The sequence below is a fragment of the Pteropus alecto genome, unplaced genomic scaffold (assembly GCF_000325575.1).
Source record: "Pteropus alecto unplaced genomic scaffold, ASM32557v1 scaffold239, whole genome shotgun sequence".
Taxonomy (NCBI): Eukaryota; Metazoa; Chordata; class Mammalia; order Chiroptera; family Pteropodidae; genus Pteropus; species Pteropus alecto.
Window position 1 is genome coordinate 499,489 of NW_006494613.1, and position 26,219 is coordinate 525,707.

The window sequence follows — 26,219 nt, forward strand, 5'->3', positions numbered from 1 at the left end:
TTTGATACAGGACTTTAACCTCTTTGTACATGAGAAGAGTCACACTGCACTGGGAGTCCTCACACAAATAGTTGGGCATGGCAGCACCCGATTGCATATTTGTCCAAATGGCTAGATCCGGTGGCTGCGGGATTACCTTAGCTGCCACAGTAATCCTAGTCAGAGAAGCAGACTAGCTGGGAAAAAATATAAATGTAAAGGTCCCCATGCTATAACTGCATTAATGAATAATCAAGGATATAAATGGCTGACCAATGCCAGAATAACTTATTATCAGGGACTGCTTTGCAAAAATTCGCAAGTCCACCTAGAAACTGTACGTACATTGAACCCTGCTACATTTCTGCCCACTAAGGAGGGGCCTCCTGACCACAATTGTGAGGAAGGCACAAACAAAGTTTACCCAAGCAGGCCGAACCTGAAGGAAGTTTTTCTTCGGAACCCAGAACTGGTATTGTTCACAGATGGGAACAGCTTCATCCATGAAGGACAGCGCAAAGCTGGCTATGCAATCACAGCTACCGATAAGGTAATCAGAGCTGAAGCTCTGCCACAGGGCTGGTCAGCACAGCAGGCCAAACTATGGGTACTCATCCAGGCACTGTGACAGGCTGAAAGGAAACAGGCCAATATCTACACCAACTCAAGATATGCCTTTGCTACCTTGCACATACAAGGGGCCATTTATAAAGAGAGGGCATTACTGACATCGGGAGGAAAAGAGATCAAGAACAAAGAAGAAATCCTCCAACTGCTAGAGGAAATCTGGAAGCCTTCAAAAATGTCAGTCATTCACAGCAAAGGCCACCAGAGAAGAACAGACTCTGTCAGTAGGGGAAACCAACTAGCAGACCAAGCAGCTAAGGAGGCTGCCCACCAACCAAGTGCCACAACAGGTCCTAAGCCAAGCTCCAACGTTCTCCTGGCACCAGAATTGCCTCTATCCCCAAAATACACTAAGGAAGAAGAACAATGGGCTTTGAGTAAAGGGGGAACCAGGAGAAAGGAGGGCTAATGAGAGCTTCCAGATCAGAGACTCTTTATTCTCACTGCACTGGCAGTTCAGCAATTCAACACCATGAATTAACTCACCTAGGGAAGCCTTCTTTAGAAAGCCCGGTGAGCCGCTACTATTTCATACCCAAACTCCCAACCCTGTGTGCCCAGATCATGCTAGGTGTGTGACTTGTGCATGAAACAACACTGGCCAAAGATTAAGATCTAATCCAGGGGTGCAAACAATTGGAACTATGCCATTCGAAGACCTAAAAGTGGACTTTGCCGAGTTCAAGCCCTGCTAGGGCCATAGATACTTGCTTGTGTTGGTTTGCACCTACTCCAGATGGGTTGAAGCCTTTCCTATGCACACTAAATGGGCACAAGAAGTAGCCAGGGCCTTATCGAAGGAAATTGTTTCAAGATACAGGCTATCCTTCTCTATAGGATCAGACAATTGACCTGCCTTTGTGTCTGTGATAGGCCAGACCTTGTCCAAAGCTCTAGGAATCAAATGGAAGCTCCACATGGCCAACAGGCCACAGAGTTCAGGGAAAATTGAACACATGACCCGGACCCTCAAAACCACTCTAGTTAAGCTTTGTCAGAAAACCCAGTTATATTAGATTGATTTGCTGCCTTTGGCTCTGCTCTGAATGCAATGCACCCCAAGGCCTTCAGGCTACTCCTCTTTCAAAATTCTTTACAGGAGACCTCTCCCAGTGATAGGGAAGTTAAAAAGAGACCCTCGATTAATGACTGCCCTACACATGTCCCAACACCTTCAGATCTTAGGGAGGATCCTCCGCCACATCGCTCAGGAAACTTTAGAAAGAGCTCCTATCCCTTTAGGGAATTGGGTCCATCTCCTTTCAGCAAGGAAATGAAGTATAGGTTAAAGAATAGAAGAAGGAGCTGCTCTAGCTGAGCTGGACAGGCCCTCACACTGTTATATTACAACTCCCATTGCTATTAAAGTTGCAGGTATCATCCCTTGGATCCACCACACCCGGGTAAAGAGAGCAGCACCTCCAGAAAAGCGGGAGACTTGGACTGCAGAGCTTCTTCCTGATTAGCCATCCTGAGTCACGTTCCGGAGGCAGCAGAAATCCACCTGAGATTTTTGGCCCTGCTCTGACCACCCCTAGAAACTGGCCAGTCTATGCATGGCAGAAGCTTGAGGATCGACTGTCCAGACTGTCCAGATGTTCGCCTCAGTCGGCTGAAACTGGCAGCTCCTACAAAAACTCCTTCATGGATGGCACAGACAGATCCCATCAACCCTTGTAAGTTGACCCTGAGAAAGACAATATGCCCTGCTCCAGCCACCAACTAGAAGCTGGCTGGTCCATGCATGGCCAAAGCCTGAGGAATCTCATCATGGAGCTCTTTATAATTGGACCCTGGGAAGGGAGGGAAATTAAGGCAGAGAACTGTGAACTATGTATTCATGTCACCAAGGAAGGTCAAAGAATTTCCACTACCTTACTTTTCTATAGCTACTATGAATGCCGGGGAACTCAGAAACGTGACCCAGGAAATAACCAACCTTATGTATGTTATAACCCAATGACCCTCTCACTGAAACAGTTTTTGAAATAAGGGTAGCTTTAGGGGACTGGGGAGGATGGACAGATGGATGTGTGTTGGCTCAGACTAGAGTAAAAGGGAATCCCAGTCAGATTCCCCTAAAGTTTGATGCTTGTGCTGCTGTGAGTCAGGGCCAATGGGAGGAAGGAAGATCCTGCAGATCTCTCAGCTGGGAAAAAAGCTACAGGACAGAAGAAAGGTATATATGTCCTCACAGCTTCACATGTGAAAGAAGCTGTGTCTATAGGTCATGTGTCCTATGTGCTACTTGGGAAAAAGACACCACCACCAAGAAAGAGGTGTATTTGAAAAAGGGGGTAGTTCTATCAAATTGCACCACACATAAGTCCAGAGAAGTATTAACATTTGGCATTGATGGGACGGGGTTAAATCCCTATGTTCAAATTCGTATCAAAGGTCAAGTACTAGATCATCCAGCTCAAGACTTTCAGGTTTACAAATCTTTCTACAAGGAAGTAACTGAACCCCTACCCCGCCACCCCACCACAATCGACTGAAAACTTATTTCTCAAAATGGCTGAAGGAATAGCTCACTCCCTGAATGTCACCTCCTGCTATGTATGTGGGGGAACTCTAATGGGGGATAGGAGGCCGTGGGAAGCTTTAGTTCCCACGAAAGCAATGCCAAATATAACAGCCCCATGCACCTCTGATGATGGTCAAAGGATTTTAAACAATACTATTATAGGACAATACCGCCTGGCTAGAGGTGGATGAAATCTCACAGAGTCAGTCAGAAACTTAATTTGCCTAGGCCAATGATAATATAATTCCACCTCCAAACAAAGCATGTAGTGGGGAAACAGGACAGAGAGAAATCCATTGGCCAGATTCCCAGAGCTAACTAGAGCCTAACAAGACCCAGGCAGGGTCCGAGACTGGATAGCCCCACATGGGCTTTACTGGATTTGTGGAAACAAGGCCTACATCTGCCTCCCCCAAAATTAGGAAGGGAGCTGTATAATCGGCATGATAAAGGCTTCCTTTTTCCTCTTACCTCTGAAAACAGGGGAACTGCTTTGTTACCCAGTCCCACAACTCTTACAATGAGTAAAAAGACAACTCCAAATAAGGAACTGGAAAGACGATGAATGGCCCCTAGAGTGAATAATTCAATACTATGGGCCTGCCACTTGAGCAGAAGATGGATCTTAGGGATACCATACCTCCCATTTACATGTTAAACCAGATTATCCAACTGCAGGCAGTCTTAGAAATCATTACTAACGAGACTGGGAGAGCCCTGACACTCCTTGCACATCAACAGACTCAGATGAGAAATGCCATCTACCAAAACAGGTTAGCAGTAGACTATCTATTAGCAGCAGAAGGAGACGTCTGTGAAAAATTCAATCTCACCAACTGTTGCCTACAGATAGATGACCAGGGCCAGGCAATTGAGAATTTTGTCAAAAAAAATGACAAAGCTGGCACATGTGCCCATGCAAGTACAGCACGGATGGAACCCCAACAGCTTTTGGGGGGATGGTTCTCTACCTTCGGAGGCTTTAAAACCTTAATTGAGATAGTACCCCTCCTCCTCGGGGCCTGCCTCCTTCTCCCTTGTCTGTTGCCTTTTGTTGTCTGGTCGATTACCTTCCTCATAGAGGCTATAGTGGAGAGAAAGACGGCAGCAAAGCTCCTTATGCTGTGGAATTACCAGTCCCTGGCTCAGGGAGATCAGGCAGGAGATCAAGAGGCTGATGTCCTATAAGAATTTAAATGGGCATCAAAACGGGAGAATGAAGAGGAATTTTCATTCAAAAGGCTAATCAGCTCTCTGTTCCACTTCTGTAAATATGCTTGCTGCATGGGCTGTACTTGAAATTGGCTAAAGGCTTACATTCCCTTTTGTTTGAGCAACAAATATAACTGTTTGTACCCCCTGTGCTTTTGTAACACTTTATAACTGCCGGTAACCAATAGCAACACCCCGCCGTGTAACACCTACAACCATAGCAATTCTCACCACATTGTAACGGTCTGAGGACAAATCAACCAATCAGCCTGTGCCAAAACAGGTCTATATAAGGGATGTTGCAACTGAGCTCCAGGCCCAGATCTTCAGAGCACTAGCTCTTCTGGGTCCTCTGGCATAATAAACCTGAGTTCTCCAACTCTCTGAATGCTGCTTGGTTTCTCACTGGTTTGATTTTGGATCTTTTCTACAACATTTCAAAAGATGATATTCCCACAAACACATTCATTCATTCAATAAATATTTTGAAAAAATTTGGAACAGTGTAGTAGGCATCATTCAAGGTGTTAATAAAAAACAAACAAAAATTCCTGCTCTCACAATACTCACAGGCTAATGAGAAGAGACAATGAAGAATTATATCTTATTTGCAGATGGTGTTAAGTGCTGTGGGGGTAGGGGCGGGGGCGGTGGATGTAGCCTGGGAAGAAGAGAGGGAAAAGTTCACAAAAAGGCAGAACATGAACCTTTATTGACCACCTATGAGTTGCTGGTGTTCTGCATAAGTCACTTCTCCTAATCTTTACCACTCTTTCATTGTATTTATCATCATCACCATCATCATTATTGCCAGTTTTACATGTAAAGAAACTGAAGTTCCAAAACTTTAAGTAACTTGGCCAAGGTGCTAATTAATAGCTGCACTGCACAGAACTTCTTAGGTGGTTGTAGGAACAAATCCTGGGACAAATTTGAAAAGGAGAAGGCCCACGCCTGCCTTTTCTTAATGTTCACACACCCACCTTCGCCAGAACTTGCAAAGCTTCGTGGAATATGCCAGTCCTCAGCTTTCCCAATTAATGTTTTACCTTCTTCTCATTCTCTGAAAATCTTATGTTACCCCACGCTAATTCCATAAATGGATTCTCTTTCTAGAATGCTAGGGACTAGTGGCTGTTAATCTCTGCTAATCTTACAAATTAATTTATTCCATTTATAGCCTAATTAGTCAAGTTATTGTTATCCAGATAACATCTTTGAGTGGCAATTTTTTCTAGAAACAGTCCCTAATCCTAGCCATGGAAATGTCAGGCCTTCTAGTTGGGCAGTGAAGAATATGCTTGCTGAAATTATCTCATTTACAGAGATTAGAGTCATAGTTAAAATATCAGTTTCTCATCTTCCAGTCTCATAATGATTGTACTCTCAAAAATGTTATAAGAAAAAGAGTGTTTGTGTGCAAGGCACAAATTCATCTATTCCTAAATGTAGATTTGTCCAGACACTGAGAAAATCTATGGAATAGGAGAATTTTAGTACCATGAAAAAGTGAGTGTTTTATAGATAAGAAGAATAGGAAATGAGACCAAGAAAGATTAAGTGAATTTCAGAGATGACAATTATATCTGTCATTTCTGATAGAGCTGGAGTTAGTGCCTAAATTACAACACTGAAGTTTAGGGGTGGGGGTTAATTATTTATTTGTTTCCTTGTTGTCTGACCATCTTCAACTCTCATACTTTGAGGAAAGTATGCTGAGAAAACAGATTGAACTGAATAAAAAGACTCAATATTATAAAGATGTCAATTCTGCCTAAATGACTCTAAAAGAGTAATGTTATTCCAATAAACGCACGTGCGCACACACTCGTGCACGTACTTACTATACAATAACTAGTTCCTGGAACACAGTAGGTTGTCATTACATATTGTTTGCCTTCCATTTTCACTTCTATGTCTTTGTTTAACAGTTCCCAGTTCCCAGAATGCTTTTCCTGTTCCCCTGGTCCTACCTCATCACCAAGCCCCAAATGACCCACCCTCTCTCCAGAATTATATTAGCATCCACTTGATGCTCAGTACATAATACTACATTATCTTTTTGGAGGCAGAGGCCATGATTTTAACTTCTTCCGGCCCTCATAGCACCAAATAGGCCTTTGTACTCAGGGAAGGCCACCAACTGCTCTCCAATTTGGTACCTCTTCACTTCTCTGCTTGTTTTCCTTAGGCCACTCTACTTATTGGAAATCTTCTCAGGGCTTCCGTTATGTAGGATATGAGCTCCTTCAAGGATTATTCTCAATAAAGTATTCTCTATTTTATGGGGCTTCACCTCCTGCCTCATTGTCCCCTCCCCTGACACACACATACACACTCTCCTGAGGGGGCCATGGATCTTCTCATCACTCCTCTTACAAAATCTTGTGCTTTCATATATGCTATTTCCTTTACCTGAAATGCCTGGGAAACTCCTTGAAGCTAGAGCTCAGACACCATGGCCTACTTGAAGTTGTTTTCTTTTCTTCATTCTTCCTTATCTTGAGCTCCCATTATTGCGGGATTGTTGCAAAATCATACCCGCAAGAAACCAAGCACTATTCAGAGAGTTGGAGAACTCGGGTTTATTATGCCAGTGGTCCCAGAAGAGGTAGCGCTTTGAAGATCTGATAGCATCTCTGAAGATCAGATGCAATTTTGCTTTTATAGGGCTTATCCGTGCAGTTACGTTTGGCCAGTTGGCATGGGTTGATTGGTTAATTTGTCCTCAGGCAGTTACAAAGAGTTACAAAGTGTGGGAGTTGCTATGGGTTATAGGCAGTTACAAAGAATAACAAAGCAGGAGATTTTCAGACAAGAATTCAAGCAATATATATAAAAAAAATCTATCTAGACAGAACAAGCAAAAGGGAGGATGAGTCTTTAGTTAATTTCAAGGTCACCCTGCCCTTCGGCCTATGCGGCTAGCATGTCTACAGAAGCAGAACAAAGAGCTGATTATAAGGTCAGCCATTTGAGTGAAAAATTCCTCTTCACCATTACTCCTTGTCCCATAATACATGGTCCTGATTAAACAGTAAGCTCAAAAAGGATTGAGTTTTCTTCATCTTTGTATTTCCAAAGCCCATTTAGTGCTTTCAACATGGCAGGGGCTCAGCAAGTACAGGGTGATGGATGGATGAATGAATAAATGAATGAATGAACAAGTTTAATATATATTTGCTGGTTGTTGATATTAGTGACCCTGAGAATGTTGAGAGTTATCAAGGAAGGTCCTAAGAGTCTTACATTCTTTGGCATCCTTGGGGAAAACCAAATCTGGCTTAGGGTCAAAGGCCTCATATGCACCAAACTCTCTCCTATTCCTGAAAACACAATCTGCTACCTGGAATATCTGGTGGGAAACATTTTAGGAGAAAATGCTAATAATTTCTTGGCTTAATTCTTGTAATTATTATTTTTTTCTATGAAGCTCCTTCTTTCTTGTTCTTACAAAGAGATATATCAGCACATAAAATCCTTTGATTTTCAGGATGGCTTCATGGACGCGTTTCTCATGTAGTCACACAGTCCCCTTTCCCCCATTCAAAATAGCCCCACACTTGGTTTAATGCTCTAATGCCCCATCATGAAATTCTTAATAAATTGGAAGGCACCCCATATTTTCATTTTATGCTGGGTCCCACACATTATGTAGCCAGTCCTGCCAGTAAGTACATGGTGCATTATTCCCAACTTCTCCCAGTTTGCTGGAACTTCCCAATTTTAACACTGAAATTCCCCCAAATTGGGAAACTCTTCTTTCCAAGGCCAGCCAGAACAATTGGCCCCCTCTATTTATGGTCCTCAAACTGCAAACATATGAGGCATGCATCACTTTGTTCAATTAATGGTATGACCTAAGGACTTACAAGCAGAAGAGTCCATTTAAGACATATAAAATTCTATGGTAAACTCTGTGACCCCTACAAATGAACATTTCTAAGCACAACTTATACATCTCTGCTAACTATAGTTTAAGGCTTTATCAACTCACACTTTTAATTCACAAGGGACCTATTTCAAAGGACATCTGTGGGAAAAAGCTGCAGAGTCTATGGTCACTAGAAGGGCTTCGGCGAGTTTATGAGCCATCTGGAATTCATGTAAATGTATGTATGAGCATTAACTACAAACAACACACAAAGCTTTGATCGGTTTCTCAAGTCCTTCAGAGACCATGAAAAAAATATAACACACTTGTTAACTGTTGATGAATATTGAAATTTGGGGGCATTCCAGTAAAAGTTCTAAGGAGCTCTGCTTTGAGGGCTTGAATATACCAGATCTTCTGGGGTATCCCTGAAACAAATTCATTCTTATTTAGGGCCAGAATTCATAGATCCATCTCAATCTAGTGACCTGAAACTCTTCCAAAAAGTCTTCCAAATATGATGTAATGTGTCTGATCTTGAATCTATATTCATTTTAATACATTACATATATTTGTCTATTCTGGGCAGCTAGGCAGATGTCACAACTTCTCCAGATTTTAAACTAATACCTACAATGCCATCATATGTGCTCTCAGTGGGCACCAAGTAAATTATACATCCAGGGGCTATGATGTCCACACAATATTTAATCATATCTTCAAAAAACCAGTGCCTCTGGGGAAAACCAAAAGTGTAGTGGTTACAATTTTTCATGGAAAATGCCAATACATGAATTTCAATAGATTGCAATCCAAAAGAGAGAGGGGGAGAGAGAGAGAGAGAGAAGAAAAAGACGAAAGAGAAAGAAAGAAAGAGAAAGAGAAAGAAAGAAAGAAAGAGAGAGAGAGAGAGAGAGAGAGAGAGAGAGAGAGAGAGAGAGAGAGAGAGAGAGAGAGAGAGAGAGAGAGAGAGAGAGAGAGAGAGAGAGAGAGAGAGAGAGAGAGAGAGAGAGAGAGAGAGAGAGAGAGAGAGAGAGAGAGAGAGAGAGAGAGAGAGAGAGAGAGAGAGAGAGAGAGAGAGAGAGAGAGAGAGAGAGAGAGAGAGAGAGAGAGAGAGAGAGAGAGAGAGAGAGAGAGAGAGAGAGAGAGAGAGAAAGAAAGAAAGAAAGAAAGAAAAAAAGAAAGAAGGAAGGAAGGAAGGAAGGAAAAAGAAAAGAAACTTGAAGACACTATAACTGTACAAGTCCTAGCTCAGAACTGGTTTAGCAGCAATGCCTGTGACAGATTTACTTATCAACTAGATTAATCAACTAGATGAACATGGTTGGCTGCAATACCTGTCATCCCATTGATTGGTGGCAGATTTGTTTAATCAATTAAATTGTCTAAGAAGTTCCTTCTCCCCTATTTTGCAACCCCTCTTCTCTGAGTGTTCTCTCTCAAACTACTTACTTCCTTGGGGAACATAATGTGCCAAAAATTAATTCACTCAACAAATATTTACTGGGTATCCACTGCATAATGGGTATTGCCCTCAGGACTTGGGATCTAGTGGTCAACAAAACAGTATCAATTTACACTCACCAACAGTGCATTGTTACAATTTCCCCGCATCCTATCCAACACTTGGCGTTAGTCTTTTTGATTGCAGTTTGAGAGGTGAAATGGTATGTCATTATTATCTAATTTCCATTTTCCTAATTAGTAATGAAGTTGGCAAATTATTTGCCACCTTGGCTCATATTTCTATTGAACTATTTTTATTGCTTTACCTTAATTTGTTGTATATTCTGGATACAATCTTTGGTCTGGTTCCCAGAAACAGATCCTGACACAAAGACAAATGATTTTTTTTTAAGTCTTAAATATTTAATTTATCTCAAGTAAAAACAGGTGGAATAAGAATATAGTTTAAGCCCCTCAAAACCTGAGTGGGTGAATACTCTGAGAGGTTTGCACCAGTAGAAGTTTTCAGAATACCTGATGGCTCAACGTGTTTCTTTCCTCCTTGCAGTATGCCACCATGGGCTGTCCCCTGACCCTGTACCACACGGAGAAGCCAGAACATGAAGACATCTGTGAGTACTGCCCTTACTCCTGCCCTTGTCCTGGTACTTCCTGCGAGTGGCAGGGATCCCTGGAAGCCGTGATGTCCCATCTCATGCATGCCCACAAGAGCATCACCAACCTTCAGAAAGAAGACATCGTGTTTCTAGCTACAGACATTAACCTGCCAGGGGCTGTCAACTGGGTGATGATGCAGTCATGTTTTGGCCATCACTTCATGCTGGTGCTGGAGAAACAAGAGAAGTATGAAGGCCACCAGCAGCTTTTCGCCATTGTTCTGCTCATTGGCACCTGCAGCAAGCAGGCTGAGAACTTCGCCTACAGGCTGGAATTGAATGGGAACCGGCGCAGACTGACCTGGGAGGCCACGCCCCGGTCCATCCACAACGGTGTGGCTGCAGCCATCATGAACAGCGACTGCCTGGTTTTTGACACAGCCATAGCACATCTTTTTGCAGATATCAAGAACCTTGGGATCAATATGACTATTTCAAAATGCTGTCCCTGATGCACTGAAATTATTTGGGCATAGTGCTCTGTGGTTAATAAAGTTTTTATTGATGTTTTATTCACTATGTCTTTACAAGTCAAAGTCCTCAGCCACTCTGTGATCTGTTTGAACAGCAGCTTCCCATCTGGCATTGGACCAACAGAGTTCACTAAACTGGAATGAATGGGGTTAGCCTATTGGTCATTCGGAGGCTGTTCTGTGAGCTAAAATCAACTCAATTGTTAAATTTTACTCCCTGAACAGCACTTGACAGGTTGCTCAGGGCTCCTGTAGACCAATTTGTTAGAAACTGGAGGGTCTTTCCTGCCCGCCTCCCTATGTTGGTCTCTCTAAGTTAACAAAAGCACAATGATTGTCAGCAGATTAACTTTACTTTTGTGTTTAGGGAGTAGGAATTGTTTTAATTCATTTTAAACTGTTTTTCAAACTGTAAGGCTAACCAATATGCATAGAGTCACCTGGAGTAATCATCTTAGACATACAGATTTGGAGTCTGTGAATTTAACAATCTCATCAGGTGATTCTTTTCAACAGTAAAATTTGAGAATTACTAGGTTAAATTGTGGGTAAAGTCCAGATTTTAAAGATACTTTAAGATTGCCCAATACTGATACTATTTGTCTTTCTACTATTTCATCCCCCAACAGCCCTCCGCCCACAAATTTAAATCAGAACTACAGATCCCCAGAGCACATTCCTAAAGCTTGGTCCCTCTCTTGTGTTTGGGGTGGTTTGCCTAGGAAAGAGAGTTTTATGGCCATTGATAGTTCTCATGTAATTAGTTTTTGCTCATCACTGGTACAGATGACCTGTTTACATGTGGCTTCTCTTCTTGACTGTAGATGGTGGGACAAACTAGATCAGATCAGTAGAGCTGGGAAAGCTTTATATCCAGTGTCATATGCTTGCTGTTTAAAGGTATGTCTGGGTTTTTGTTTTGTCTTGTTTTTTGCCACATTCGCTTAGTTTTTTTTAATAAATATTTTCCAAAAATGAATGTTGTTCTTCATTTTCTAAATTGTATAATGGGTATTTATTGGGTACTTATTATTTGCAGGTACAGTGACACTTCACCACTATCTTGGGCTGGGGTTTCTCACTATTTCCACAGGAGGACACAGTCGTTTGTGCAAGGTCATAGCATAGGTAAGTGGTAGCACTAGGATCCAAACTCATTTCTCTGAACCGTGGACTGTCGTTGGTATTATGGTGCTCCTCCTTGGAGCTGTTCTTTCTGACAGGGTCAGCACTTATGGAAGAAGAGTATTTCTCATGCTTTACAGAATCAGAAGGAAGAGGCATGGCTCCACCTGATGTCCAGAGTACTGGGTTTGAGCCAGGGTGACCCACTCCCTCAGTTCCAACCATAAACTGTCAGAAGGATTCAGAATACTAGCCCTGAATGCTCAGTGAGCATTGAAGATGGCTCACCTTAGCAGCCCAATGGTTTTAGAGTAGCACCAAGTGGGAGTGATGACGTTAGAGTTGTTTTTGATTTTTAGGTGAGATGCAGTGTTAAGTTCTTAGCCAAGATGGAGTTCTGGCAGTTAAGAAATTGCTAAAGTAATTTATCTTCCAGGATATTCTTCAAATAAAGGTGACAAACAGTGCCCTGAACAAAAGAAGTTGCTTAGAACATGTTTGGTAAATGAATGAAGATGACAGCTCTTGTCACCAAGTCAGTCACATTTCAAGCTAGTATCCATGGAGGTGAAACCAGGATCCAGGAGCAGGTGGACTTTGACCCTGGGGAGCAGAGCTGGTCCTGGTGTGGCTGTCTGGTGCAGGCATGGCACCCAGGCAATGTGTTTTGCGCATAAACTAGTCAAGCTGTCACCATCATCACTTCATGTTCATATCTAACCATTTTTGTTACATGTGATGGAGGAAATCAGGACCGGACTGGTCAACAAGGTACCAAAGGGCATTTTATTTCATTTACGATTCTGTGGTTCAGCTGTGCAATTCTTTGACCTGAGCCAGCTGGTTCCTCCTGTGGCCAGCAGGTGGGTCGGCTAGAGCTCTCATTCACGTTAAGCAGGTTGGCAGACTGGTGAGTGCAAGAGCGCTCAGCTAAAACAGCTTGTCCCAGCTCCACACAGTCTCCCATCCCCCAGGAGACTAGCCAAGTCTCCTGACTTGCTGCAGGATTCCCCGCAGCAAAAGCAGACAAGCCTCTCAATTACAAGTGATTTTTAAAGAAGCATTATTTAAGAATTATTTATCAAGGAAGTAGATATTTTTAGGGGAAACTAGTAAAAGCGTGGGTGAAGCTAGACAGGAAAGGATTGGAAACAAAGCAAGGATATGGCCTTAGGCAAAATCCCACAGAAGGTGGTCTCTGCCTGATCCCACAGGGATTCTGGATTCTTACACTCCCATCTATCACTGACTAAAGGTCATGTTGTAGGATGTAAATTCCGTTTCTAGCTCTCTGGGTGTGTGGGTGGCAAAGTGACTCTAGCACTCCTTTTGAAAAGAGCCACAGGTGTTAGCTGTTAAAAGCAAAAATATACCAGGGTAGGTGGTGTGGGGAACAAAAACAATAAAAAGGAATTGAAGGTGATCTGGATGGAGAACTGACATCATGTACTATAGACAATAGTGTTATGAAAAGATCATTCAATTTCATTATTCATTCAAGAAATGGAAACTATAACAGTAAGATTTTTTTCCTGTATTTACAAAGATTTAAGAGTTAGACAAACATTCTCACCACAAAAAAAGAAAATTGCAACTATGTGAGTGATGCATGTGACAACTATTGTGGTAATCATTTTGTAATATATACATATATAAACTCAGTGTTGTACAACTTAAATACAATGTTATATGTCCATATCAATAAAGCTGGAAAAAAACAAAACTCATTTGTATTGTATATTATTGCTAGAATAGAAAATTATTTTTCATTCAATTTTGAACTTTATTTTTACATATTCCACATATCTTCCCAAATATTTTGTGGAATGTAAAAGCTGGGGAAATAATAAAAAAAAAAAAAGGTTAATGTTTACACAAATCAAATTTGACAATTTTTTGAAACTGCATGTTTGTTGTAAAATTCATTTAAAAAAAGAATTAGGCAATATCTAGCTTTAGGTTGACAATAATGAAGTAGGCCTTTGCATACATTGCTGTTTGAAGTTTGGCAATATAAACTGATAGGTCCTTTTTTGAAAAAAATTTGGCAGAATCTATCAAAATGTAAGATCACACACCTTTAGAAGTAGTGATTTTTTTCCTAGGAATTTATCCTCTAGTCATATTCATACAATAAAAAGCTGTTTCCTACAGTACCATTTGTAAGGCAAAAATTAAAAACTACCCACTGGTTACTGGTAAGGGACACCCATACAAAAAATACTATTTGTTGTTAAAAACAAATGAAGTATACGACTACATGTACTGGCATGGAAAGATGACCATCAAATATTAGATACATCTGTTGCTTACTATGTGACCTTATATAAGTTACTTATCCTCTCCAAACCTCAATTTCTACATCTGTAAAGTAAGGACAATATCATTGAAGTAATAATAATAATTTCACTGTGCAGATTAAATTAGATAATAGAGCTCTCAAATGTTTTTGCATAGTGCCTGGCACATAGTAAATACTCAATAAATATTGGCAATATCATTGTTATTATTAAGAGAAAAAATGAAAGCTTCTAAATAGCATGTATACTTGCTTTCCTTTTGTTAAGAAATTTAACTTATACTATATGAAAAACATCTAACATACTTTTTTTTTTAATGTGAGATTTAGGGAATAGACAACTTTTACTTTTTACTTTATACATGCTGCGATTTATAACACTTTCAACAATGAGCACGTTATCTTAAAAACGATGATGAAATATGGTTTTTAAAATGATTCACAAGAGACTTAGACCCTGGAATGTTGGTCATGTCTCCATCAGCATCTCTTCTTTCAGCTTTTTAGCTGAATGCTTCTGTTGAAAAACACTCTTCTACTAAGAGTGCTCTTACCTAATGTTTCCGTGCAGTGACAAAGGTATCACGACAGTGAGAATCAAGGGACTCAACAGAGAAAATACACTATCACAAGCACACTCAGAATGAATGATGAGCTCTTTTTAGTTTTGACAAGAAGCTACACCATATTGTTAATAATACAGGAAAGACTGAGAATCTTATAGTTCTGATGTCTCAGTTAAATCTGTGGGTGTTGGAAGGACAGTGTGATTTTTAAAGTGTGTGTGTGTGTATCTATATATGTGTGTGTATATATATGTATATTCACTTTTAAAAACATACATTCACTTTTTAAAATCTCAGTGGTTCACTTCAAATAAAGTAGAAACCAAAATTCTGTTGTTATTTAGAATATTGAAGAACCAGGCCAAATCTGAGCCAAAAAAAAAAGTTTGCCTATGAAATTTTCTTTCTTTCATTCTCTGCCAGGAGGGTTACATAAGCCTCTCTTCAGTACCACCCAAAGCCCTTAGTAAAAGGAACACAAGCAAATAATAAAAAGACAAAGGTTCCAAGTGAAAATTCAACTGTATTTATTTTTCTTACACAGAATCAGAGATGTAAAAACCAGTACCAAACTCCAGGTAAAATAGTTTGATATGACTGATCTGGCAGCATACTTTCTGCACGCATAGCATTCTAAATTAAAAATAAACACACATATGTCATATTTAAAAAATGTAGGAGTAAATTTTTTTTTAAGTTAAAGTACTAGCACATAAATGATGTAGTGTGTTAGGGAAACAGTCTCCGTCAATTGTCCATTTTCTCAATTAAATTAATTTACAATTTTCTATTTTTTTAACAACTCATTTTTTTCATACTTGTACTTTCAAAAGTTACTTTCTAATTATGTCATGAGAACACAACTGGTAATTAGCAACACTTCTCTCACTCCAGTTCACCTTCCACAGAGAGCTTTTCTCTCGCACTGGGGAACAGCACCCCAGCACACCGTTTTTATGTGCTTCTCCTATATTGTATGATCAGTGAAAGAGATGGCATTTCACATCCTAAGTATTATGGTGAAACATTAAGAATTACTTAGATTTAATAGAGTTGCAAATAGGTTCTGACAATGTATTTACTTCAAGAAAATGTGTTTTATCAGGAAAAAAACATACCTTGAAAAAAAGATCTCTGAAATTATTTTTTCAATTTCAATTTTTAATATGCCTTTTCTATGGTAAAACTATTGGATGAAATGTTGAAATCTATTGATTGATTTGGACTAAAAAGACTAGATATCCTGGCAGTTGTTCTATAATAAGAAAAACAGTATAAATAGCACCTTATCATGATTCTGCAGGGATTTTAACACTTACAATAATAGGAAATAGTCTTTAAAAAGTTGTTCTTACTTAGATATCTAGATTTAGTGTTCTTTAATAAAGGCCATATTTTGTGGCCTTAAAAACAAACACAAAAAAATTATATCTAGCTTTATGTATTAGTAAACACATAATCAGGGTCCATATTTAATTCTGGAAAAATATTTGTTATGTTCATTAATAAATGTTTCAACTAATTTTACTAAAAAGATTCTAATATTTTCTAATGCCACAAGCTTCCTAGGAAATTACTTCTAAAAATTGATACTACAAACCACTGATGTTTTAACTACTTTAAAAAAAAAAAAGAGGGGTATCTGTTTCTTTTACGTTTAATAACCTGAAAATGAGTCTATAAAAATATTTTTTAAAAATACAGTAACACTGCTCAGTTTTGTTAGGTCCCTTGTTTTTTTTCCTTAGAAAGAATGTACAACTCTTTCTGCAATTATTGCTAACAAAAGAGAAAAAGAAATAGTGCGCCCTTCAATTTAGTAGCAACATAAACATCACCCCGTTCCCTCTAGAGCACCCAGAGAGAGAAAAGGAATCAGAGGAACATTTCTTTCAGGAAAAAGAAGTCACTGCATTGTGTTGGAAGCAACAGCAGGCGTATGCTCTCGTCTGCCCAATGCTCGGTGTCAGCGCGGACAGGCCAACACCGCCTGCCCCTCCTTCACCCACCTAAAGTGCACCAGAGCCTTCTTTTCTTCCACAACACTCTTTTGCTATAAATGTTGTAGCAGAAAATTGGTATTTTGTTCCTGCTTGTCTTGCTTTGGGGGTACTATAATGTCTATTTCCACTTCACAACTAGCGTCCTTTCCACTATATTCCATAACTTTACTACTTCATCTCTGACCTTTTCACTTGCCTTCCTTCCAACAAGATAAAATGTATTCTGCTCATCTGCATTTGATAGATCAAAAAGATCTTCAGATCCCGAACAAATAAGCCTCCCTTGGGAATTGAAAGGCTCCTCCCAGAGACCTGAATTATTAATGTCTTTTTTAAAAGATATTAAATTCATAAGTTATAAATAATGTCAGTTGAAAACATTAAACAGTTGAGGACTTCATTGGCAATGCAGGCAGAGTGCACGCCAGGTGAACCTGATGCTCTCTCTCAGTCCTTAAAAGTTAATAAAAAAAAAAAATTTTTGGTTACATAAGAGGTATTGAGTACATATTTCATGCCTTTTTATACCAACTGTGCAAACAGGGTTAGAATAATATACTTAAGAATCAATTTTACTGAATTCAGAAACATATGTCTCCACCATACACCCTCAGAGGGCATTTTTTTTACATATCAGTCAGGGTTCTGCTTCATCTTTCAAACAGTTTCATAGATAAGACTATTTTAAACACTTGAAATCTTGAAAGCAAAACTAACAAGGCTTCAGATTTAAAAAGCAACAGCTTACTGTGTGTGCCACCAGGTCGAAAGGTATGTTGTCCTGATATTTTCAGAAGTTTCAAAAGACAAAAATATAGTCGCCACTGATTTATTAAAAAAGTTTGGCTGCCCTTTGTTGTCAGCTACAAAATTATAGTGCTTTATAAAATAAACATCAAATTCTAAGCTGCATTTTTTTTTAATCCAACTTGCAATTTTAAAAAGTTTTGTTTAATAGATGCTTATAATTAGTACCAAACTGGTCTGTTGCAGAAGACCTGTAGTGTAGGAGCTGTGACTAATGTTCTCCCGCTGGAAGGACTAGTTGTCTAGATGTTCTGCGGTAAGATGATGGAGAACAAACTACAACAGGATTGTGTGTGCCTTTGTAAATACAGAGTAACAAGAATCATCAGAACCAGCATGGATTCAAAACTACATTGTATTCCATACAGCAGAATTTTACTATCCATACAATGATTTTTAAAGCTCGGGTTAAATACTTAAAGCATTTGGTACTACTGTCATCAATACAGTTTTTGAAACTGCAAATCAGGTCTAATTTTGTGTACATTTCCTGGACCGAGACACCTGTCAGAGGTCACTGCCTGTGGTCAGCTTTTTATAGTTTATAATCAATTCATGTATAAATTTCAACTAAAACCCATAAAGCTTAGTCATGGGGCCACAGAGAGAAAAACAGAGAAGCAATTCTGCATAACCCACCACAGGAATGCAGGCTTGCATAACATGAAAATAGAATATTTATTTATGTTTAACTTAAGTTACTGTCAATCAAATCCAGGCAATGATTAAATCTGCCACATGGAAAAGAGGGAGCATGAGTCATGAAGGCAGAAAGTGGTACACCTGCAGACTTGCTCTGCTCCATCGCTTTTTCCAAGGGGCCCAGGAAATGTCAGGTCATGGCTGCACCCGTTACAATGGTACTGATTACAGCCAGGTTAGAAAGGGCTCGCTTTTGTTCAGAGCAGACTCTACATCATTGAAAAGGGGAATCAGATCTTCAGATTCCAAAGTTCCTAGGTCAACATTTGTTCCTGGAAGACAGTCAAGAAAATCAGGAAAACGAGTCTGCTGAGGATTGATGTTCATGGGTGTCTGTCCTGCGTTTTCTCCTAAAACACAATGAAAGGAAATCATTTTAACTCCTTTGATTAAGCTCTTGAAAGAAGAACAGTTCAAGTGTTAACACAGCTCTCATCTTCTTTCACACTGTGCCTGCATTTAAACAGAAAATTCTATTGCTAGAGGTCTAAAATATTTCATCTCTGGACAAAATTTCAGCTTCCTCAACTGACACTGAGTTGGTGATGCTCGCTCATAAGAGACGCAGAGATGCCAGGTTCTAGGTAGACATGTTCTAGGTAACTGTTCTAGGTAGATATGGTCTGGAATGGTAAGTCCAGGGACATAGGAAAGGAGCATGTGAAGGCATTGCAGATCTGGCTCATGATCTGTGCCTTCTTGTGAAAGCATGAAGAGCTGTTTTTGCAAAAGAGTAGAGAGGCCCTGCCTGTAATAAATACCTTATCACAAGGCTATCATCTCGGGATTTATTGTGAGCTTATATTTACCCATATCCTCCCTCTTCATGAGGAGTTTCTTTTAACCATATTATTAAAAGGCTGTCTTCACTGAGGCTCTAGGGATAAATTTCAAAGCATTTTATAAAGTGGGTTCTGCAGATCATCCCCCTCCCTCCACACACACATACTCCCCACATCTACTTTTCCACAAGGCACGAGTCACAATGCAATGTGAGCATATGAAGGTTCTTAGAAGTCTTGCAGTAAAAAAAATCTGCTTTCTTTTATTTTGTTTGTTTAGAAATCCATTTCTTAAACCCATTTAATCACCTAATCCTATTTCGGCAGACTTTATATTCTAACATAACTAGAGTCTATAGATCAGAGCTGAAAAAATACTATTTAGAGGAAAGTTAACTCTCTGGGATATAACATGAAGAATATAAGTTCTTTTTGAAGAACAGTACGGGAAAAAATGTACTGACCTTCGTGCCAGTAGACTGACCTTTTTAGCTGTGTGACTTTAGACACATGTAACTTGTCTGACCATCACTTTACCTATCTGAAATTGAGAGTATAATACCTTCTTCATAAACTGAAGTAAAGCATCATATAATGTCTGCAACACGTCCACAGCTCTGGGTACCTTTCATACATACAAACTCATATACCTACAAAAATACATTAAATGTTTGTTGATTGTGTTGAAAGAAAAAAGAAAAAATCTTGGAACTCAATCACTGTTGATTACATATTATTAGAATAACTAGTTAATTCAAACAGCCCCAAACAATCTTCTGAAGGGATAAAATATACCTTAAAGGTTGAGAAGCACTGATAACTAAGGACAGCTTCCAACATAGCATCATTTAAAAAAACTCATTAAATTAGCTTTTGTGTCTTAAAAGTACATAGAAATTTCACTATTCTGAGCAAAACTCCAGATAATTCATTTTAACCACATATATTAAATGTTTTCCAAGGAGAAAAATTACATTTTTCCTAATGAGAGAAACAAAAACAAACTTCATTTTGGTGATAGCAAAGCTTAATGACTTTTCTATAACTCATAAAATATCAGTGATTCTTGGCAATATTTTATAGGATTTTCATTGTAAAAGGAAATTTGAAACTTAAATCAAGTTCAACCACATGACCTAAATATAGTGTTATGAAATTGAAGACATCAAAATAAAAAAAAATTCAAAATAACTTTTTTCTACCCACTAGAGTGTAACAGATGGAAGTGAGGTTTAAAAAAATTATCAGCCCTGAAAATTATCTGATCTAAAGTGCTGGATGTCTTTTTTTTCTTTGTCTCCAGTCAGAATCATTCACCTTTATTGATTTCTCATTTTAACTTTCTAATAACTCAAGTATACACTTTTTAACTAAACAAAATCTGTGTTAAAGAATTCCTCTTATCTTTTCTCTTCAGACATGGAAAGCATAAGGAGACTAGCTAAGATGCTTTATTTAGATTAACAATTTTTAAAATATCTCTCTTTGGAGAAACTTTGCATTCTCATAGTAATCTTTTTTGGTTTTTGCAGTTTTATCCACTTAAAAAGTAAAAGAGACAAAAACCTGGCAATTCTTAAAAGAGTGTGATTAATTCAGAATATTCTGAAAGGATAGATGACTTCCCAGATTTTGCTCTTGCCAGTTCCTTTACTCTGTCCTCACACCAAGACCAGCTGTTGCTTCCATGTGCATTTTGCAAGGGGAGAACTCAGCTGGCTCGCACCCATTCAGCATGTGGTCAGTGGATCTAAGAGACCTTTCCCAGCCATACTTGAGCTCTGCCCACCTTAGCTTTTCCTTGAGGGGGTTTATGCCCACTTCCTACAAAGACTTCACAGAGGTGACCCTAAACTCAGTGGGCTGATACTCACATAACCAGGCTAACTTGGAACTCTAACATTTATCAGGTTCAGCCTTTGTAGAAGAAGAAGAGAACTTTGGGCCAAGCTCTGTGATCTTATGACTCCTCAGAAGTGTATGAAGTGAGCACATTATTCTCACATTATAGGTGAGAAATCTGAGGCCCCAGGAGGTTACGTCACTTACCCAAAGTCACTACCAGTAAGTGGAGAAGCAAGTATTCAACTTAGGTTGCCTGTCTGCAAAGACCATGTTCTTTTCAGGACACCACTTAACTCCATATTCTGGCTTTAAAACATTCCCTATTTACCCACTCGAGGCCATTTTTAAAAGCCACAGAACAGACTTCATCTTTTTGTTTTAAATGTCAAGCTTAGATTTAGATCTCCTTAAGCCTTTTCTTATTTAACGTTACTTTTTATCTTTACTGGCTTCCCAGTGTTTAAAAGATAAAGCAAACAATTTTTAAACATAGGAAGGAGCCACTCCGAAGAGGGCAAAATAAATCTGATGCCAAAAAAATAAAGAGAGATGAAGAAAGAGAGGGTGGGTGGCAGGAAGGGAGAGAGAAAACTGAAGTAATAAATTAAAGGGTAACATAACAAACAGTTGAAACTATTCCTGTGTGACTCCTGTGCAATCCTCTAACCATGTAGATAATGGCCTGTAAGGGCACCCTGGGCAGCTGCTCTACGTCTCATCCTGCCTGAATGAGTCTGACTCTGTTCTGACCAATAATTTATATTCAGAGCAGGAAGAGCAGTCATCCAGGAGTAGCGTGTGACAACACAGGCACCATGGACAACAGCACTGGAGAAAGCAATTATTTTCATAACAGAACAATTAATTGTCTGTTGTTAGTGAAGGTGGAGAAGAAACTTGCATGAAAAACTCCAAATAGTAGATACTTCAGCTGTCTATTTTTGGATCTAGAATTTTGTCCGGAAGTTTAGGACTTTGATAATTAAGTCTAGATTTGGCTAAGAAGACCAAATTCAGTTTTTGCAGCTGTAGGGCCTATTCCTTGAGAAGAGGAGGAAAAGAGAGGTAACTGGGAAGCCAACTGACGCCTGACCTGAAGGCAGTGCAGCTAGGGGACTAAGTTAAAGTCACCCTACTCTTTTTAATTGATCAGGAAGGACATTGTTGCCATCGTGGGATTCGGAACTGACAATTTAGAATCCTCTGAATTGCTTGACTTTCCAAATGCCCACTGCCAATTCCCTCCTAAATGCAGTGAACAACATGAAGAAATTTTTATGCTGGTAGAACTATAAACCAGTACCACTTCATTATATGCATTAGACTGGAAAACCAGAACAGCACAAACATTGCACTGTGGAAGAATGGCAAAGCAGACAGAGGTATGCTAGTGTAACTGTGAGACAAGGGCTATATGAAGCAAGGGCAAGCAAAACAAAAAACAAAAACAAAAACAAACAAAAGAAGAGAAAAAAAGCAGAATTTAAAATCTTGTATCCATATATAAAACTATATTTGTATAAACTATAGGGAAGGAGCAAGAGTTTATTAATGGTGCCTGGAAGATTGGGTGCCTTTTCAGTTGTCATTTTATATTGATGTTGTTGAGATTAAGCGTTTCTGGTCGGATTTCAGAATTGAGATGACTAAAAAGATGATTTAAAAATGCAAACTCATTGCAAGTCCTCGCAGGCTTTGCTCCTACCTGTGTCCATCTCATCCACGTTGCTGAGGAAGTCCTCTGGAGTCGTCGGGACACTGTAGCACCCTAACCCCAGGCCACTGTCAGTGCTCTGCTCCCTCGAATGATATGGCCCTCTAGAGAGCAAAAGATGGAGAAACTTCAGTTTATAGATAAAGAAATTTCAAACTAATATACAGTCACGAAAACCCTAAACTAGTGTAGTTTTGGCATTCTGCCCAATTTTCCAGGTAATAGAGATAGACTTTGCACCTACTCTTAATTTTAAAACACACATCCCAATGTCAATGAAATTAATAAGTTGTAAGCAAATAAAATTAACCGTTAATAGTAAATTGACACTGACTTTCTTTTCATCTCAAAATAACAATTTGAGCATTATTCTACATATTGAGTATGAAATCATTTTTGTAAATTTTAAAAAACAAAAAATAATGTTGACTATTCCTTGGATGCAAACGTTAACAGGCAATAAGAAGCATAAAAACATGTGTGATAACCATACACCAATCTGTAAATAGTGGCTACCATTAGGGAGGGAAGAAAAGCAAGAAACAGATTTTAGTGGTGGTGGAAATGAATTTAAATATAATTGCAATACTTATTTTAAAAAAATAAGAGCTGTAAAACTATGGCAAATCTGGGTTTTGGGTACATAGGTAAATTTTACACTATCTTTCTCATTTTCTGTACATTTGAAATGCTTTTAAACCAACAACTTAAAATCTCCATTCTTTCATTGTTTCAGCTATTGTTTGCTTTCATCTCTCTCTTTCTTTTTAATAACCTTTATAATTGTATTTATTTGTTTGCCAGAAACCTCTGCGAGGGCAGAAAAAGCATAGGAAATAGAATATTGCCCCTTATTTTGGTTTAAAAGACTACTTCTACTCACAAAGATATTCCTGACTAAATTATCTTTTCCTTCTGCTCATATGCTTCCTTTTCAAAACATCATCTCTTTGTTTTAGTTAATTTTATTGTGAAATAATTTTAGAATCACACAGAAGATGCAAAAGGAGTCCAGAGCTCCTGTGCACCCTTCCCTTGCTTCCCCAGTGACCTCTTACATAACCATAGCACAATTATCAAAACCAGGAAACTGATCTTGTATAATACTATTAACTTAACTATAGACCTTATTCACATTTCACTGTAAACATCCTCTCTTAATTGTTATGTTCTCTGTTAGCCGCATGACATGCTTTTACCCCCCACTGGTTACATAAAACCACAAGATTCTTCCAAATAATTACTATGTAACACTGTCCCATTGAAATTACTAAGGTTCACTCCCATTTTCAAATTATTGACTAGGAGTTCAGTTCTTGTCATATCATCAATTTTTTAATTTCAGATTAAAAAGAAAGGTAGATGACTTCCTCTGCCTTTATTTTTTCTGCCACCTCCTTCTACTTGCTCCCTCTGTCCTCATTCTAACTTCCAAGCTCCCCAACTTTTTCCAACATAAACAAAGACCCATTATACTCTAGACCACAAAATAAAGAAAGCAAAAATAAGTGGCCCCAAAATGTTAACTTACCCATTGAGGAAAGGGTCTGAGCTATTATTAGTGATGGATCTCATGTCTGGGGTCATGGCAGGTGGGTTGACAGCAGCCTGAACCGTGGCCAGAGTCTCAGCTTCCATGGGGAGCTGTCTACAGAGGGCAGCTTCCTGCAGAAATATGACAGTCAGAGAGAGAGAGGCAAGAGTTATTCCCTCAGTCAGAAGGATCAGAGCAAAGTATACTTACTTCACATGAAAACTTTTCACCAAATACAAAGAAAGCACTTAATGTTAATTCCTAATAAGTCAAAATCCTCAGGAAATCATTAAAGTCCTTTCTCTGAAAAAAGTCTTACTGGCATAAGTCACTTTCTCACACTCACAAAGTTAATGAGAAGCTCAGCTAATATTTTCCCTCAGGGCACTTACATGGCAACTGTCTCACCCATCCAATTGTTTAAATACCCAAGACACTCTCTCAGAGACAAGGCTATCGTTATCCCAGATGCTCAGACTAATTCTAAATCAATGAAAGCAACTGGATTCCTTTGGACTAGCAGGTATATCTGGCCTTTGTACTTACTGGCCAGTAAAGCTAAGGGATTAGAGTTCAGGCTCACCATTAAATCGCATCTGGCAGTTTTATGTCAATAGCCAGAAGAGCAAAACAACCAGTTAAAAAGTTTGTTAGTCAATCTGTTTTTCTATTTAACCAATTATTTTGAATAAAATGGCTGAATAAAATAGCTGAAGACTGGGGAACCATGAAGATCCAATCCAAACCCTACTGATTATTAACTGTTTGAGAGCATCTGGATTTCATTAGCGAAAATCAGAACGCTAGCATTACTTTTTAAAGCTAGCATTATTTTGCCAAGGAGAGTCAATCCAAAGGTTATGGATTGGATTGCAATTACTTTCTCTAGGTAAAAACTCCAGAGAGTTTCTTCCATTTTGACAAGTGTGACCAGACATCAAATTTCTTTCAAATTTGCTGCTGTTTCCAGAGAAGAATACTTATGTATGTTTACATTTTCATCCTATTTATGCCTATCAGTTTCCCACTTTCCTGGCTGAAGTCATTGGTCTCACCATCCCTTAAACCCCCAAACCATGGCTACAATAGCAAATAGAATATTTAGGCCACCTAAGCTACAGTATCTTTGTTAGATCTGTTCCAGCCCTAACATGCTATGATTCGATAGAGTAACTGCTGTCTAGACAAGTCTAGTGAAGTCATCAGCTATAAAAACTTTCGGTTACTAGGGTTCATTGTACTGTCACCAGGAATTACGATAGCATGACTCTTATAAACTGTGAGAGACCTGATAGATAAGAAACTGCATTGTTAACTTACCCTGGCTAGAAAGGGCTCATGGTTCACTTATGATCATCCACACTGCAAATAATCAGAATCCTTAACTAACACAAATTTTATTCAGTTAATCCATGAAAAGCAAACAAAAAACTGGAGTTTTTTTTTAAAAGTTAATTTTAGTCCATAATCCAAATCTTAGAAGTATCTTCTAAATAAATCTAGTAAAACTGAATTATTTCTAATAGTTGTTTTTACATGACAGACGGTATGCATCAGAAACCTTATTCTCCAACCAGAGCTTAGCTGAAGGCCTCTATAGAAGAACAGGACTGAACTTGGTGTGAGGAGCCTAGAGCCCAACAAGCCCTCAAGCACACTCATACACTAGAACCACAGTTTGAATTATATAATGATACCAAGTTCATGATATAATTTCTAGTTCTTTATAAACTATAAATGCAAAGATCCTTTGGGTAATAGCCTTCATTATTCAAAAAAATCAACTTTAACTATAATATACTATTATAGTTATAATAACATTATAAATAAATGTGGGGTTTACCCCTAAACTGATGCCCTTTTAAACATACATGTTGAAGAGATGGCTGCATTTCTTCATATTTGACAAAATCTTATCACCATATATCTTAAGAATATTGGTTGAATTTGAAATTTCCAGGCGGTCTAATTTTAAATATAAGAAATCATTTCTGGAATTTCATGGAATAAAAAATACATATTATATA

The 26,219-nt window shown here is 38.8% G+C and overlaps 2 protein-coding genes across 2 annotated transcripts in view; one reads left to right on the forward strand and one right to left on the reverse strand.

Annotated features, from left to right (window-relative positions):
* The first annotated feature begins 223 nt into the window (after nt 1–223).
* On the forward strand, nt 224–10,794 carry LOC102885722 (E3 ubiquitin-protein ligase SIAH2). Its single transcript, XM_015600161.1, has 2 exons — nt 224–529; nt 10,234–10,794. The coding sequence occupies exons 1-2, from the start codon at nt 224–226 to the stop codon at nt 10,792–10,794; spliced, it is 867 nt and encodes a 288-aa protein (XP_015455647.1).
* A 4,514-nt stretch (nt 10,795–15,308) lies between these two features.
* Nucleotides 15,309–26,219, reverse strand: part of WWTR1 (WW domain containing transcription regulator 1) — a 117,401-nt gene continuing 106,490 nt past the window's right edge. The window contains exons 5-7 of the mRNA XM_006926207.2: nt 24,190–24,323; nt 22,650–22,762; nt 15,309–18,667 (exon numbers count right to left, since the gene is read on the reverse strand). Of these exons, the coding sequence (XP_006926269.2) occupies nt 18,483–18,667; nt 22,650–22,762; nt 24,190–24,323 (432 nt within the window). The 3' untranslated portion in view covers nt 15,309–18,482. The remainder of the gene's footprint in view (nt 18,668–22,649; nt 22,763–24,189; nt 24,324–26,219) is intronic.